Source organism: Crocuta crocuta, unplaced genomic scaffold (assembly GCF_008692635.1).
Source record: "Crocuta crocuta isolate KB4526 unplaced genomic scaffold, BGI_CrCroc_1.0 scaffold153, whole genome shotgun sequence".
Classification (NCBI taxonomy): Eukaryota; Metazoa; Chordata; class Mammalia; order Carnivora; family Hyaenidae; genus Crocuta; species Crocuta crocuta.
This window is the reverse complement of record NW_027529525.1, coordinates 1634406-1634619: the sequence shown is the minus strand read 5'-3', so window position 1 is coordinate 1634619 and position 214 is coordinate 1634406. Positions and strand designations below refer to the sequence as shown.

The 214-nt window shown below is 69.6% G+C and overlaps 1 protein-coding gene across 1 annotated transcript in view; it reads left to right on the top strand.

Annotated features, from left to right (window-relative positions):
- TBR1 (T-box brain transcription factor 1) overlaps positions 1-214 on the top strand; it is a 7886-nt gene that overhangs the window by 2362 nt on the left and 5310 nt on the right. The window contains exon 4 of the mRNA XM_077761035.1: positions 3-146. Within this exon, the coding sequence (XP_077617161.1) occupies positions 3-146 (144 nt within the window). The remainder of the gene's footprint in view (positions 1-2; positions 147-214) is intronic.

The following is a 214-nucleotide window of genomic DNA, read 5'->3' as shown; positions in this document are numbered from 1 at the left end:
AGTCCTTGCATAAGTACCAGCCCCGCCTGCATGTGGTGGAAGTGAACGAGGACGGCACGGAGGACCCCAGCCAGCCCGGCCGCGTGCAGACGTTCACTTTCCCCGAGACTCAGTTCATCGCCGTCACCGCCTACCAGAACACCGATGTAAGCAGGCCCGAGGGCTGCGCGCGCGGCGGGCGGCTCCCGCGTCCCCGGCAGCGGCCCCCGCACCC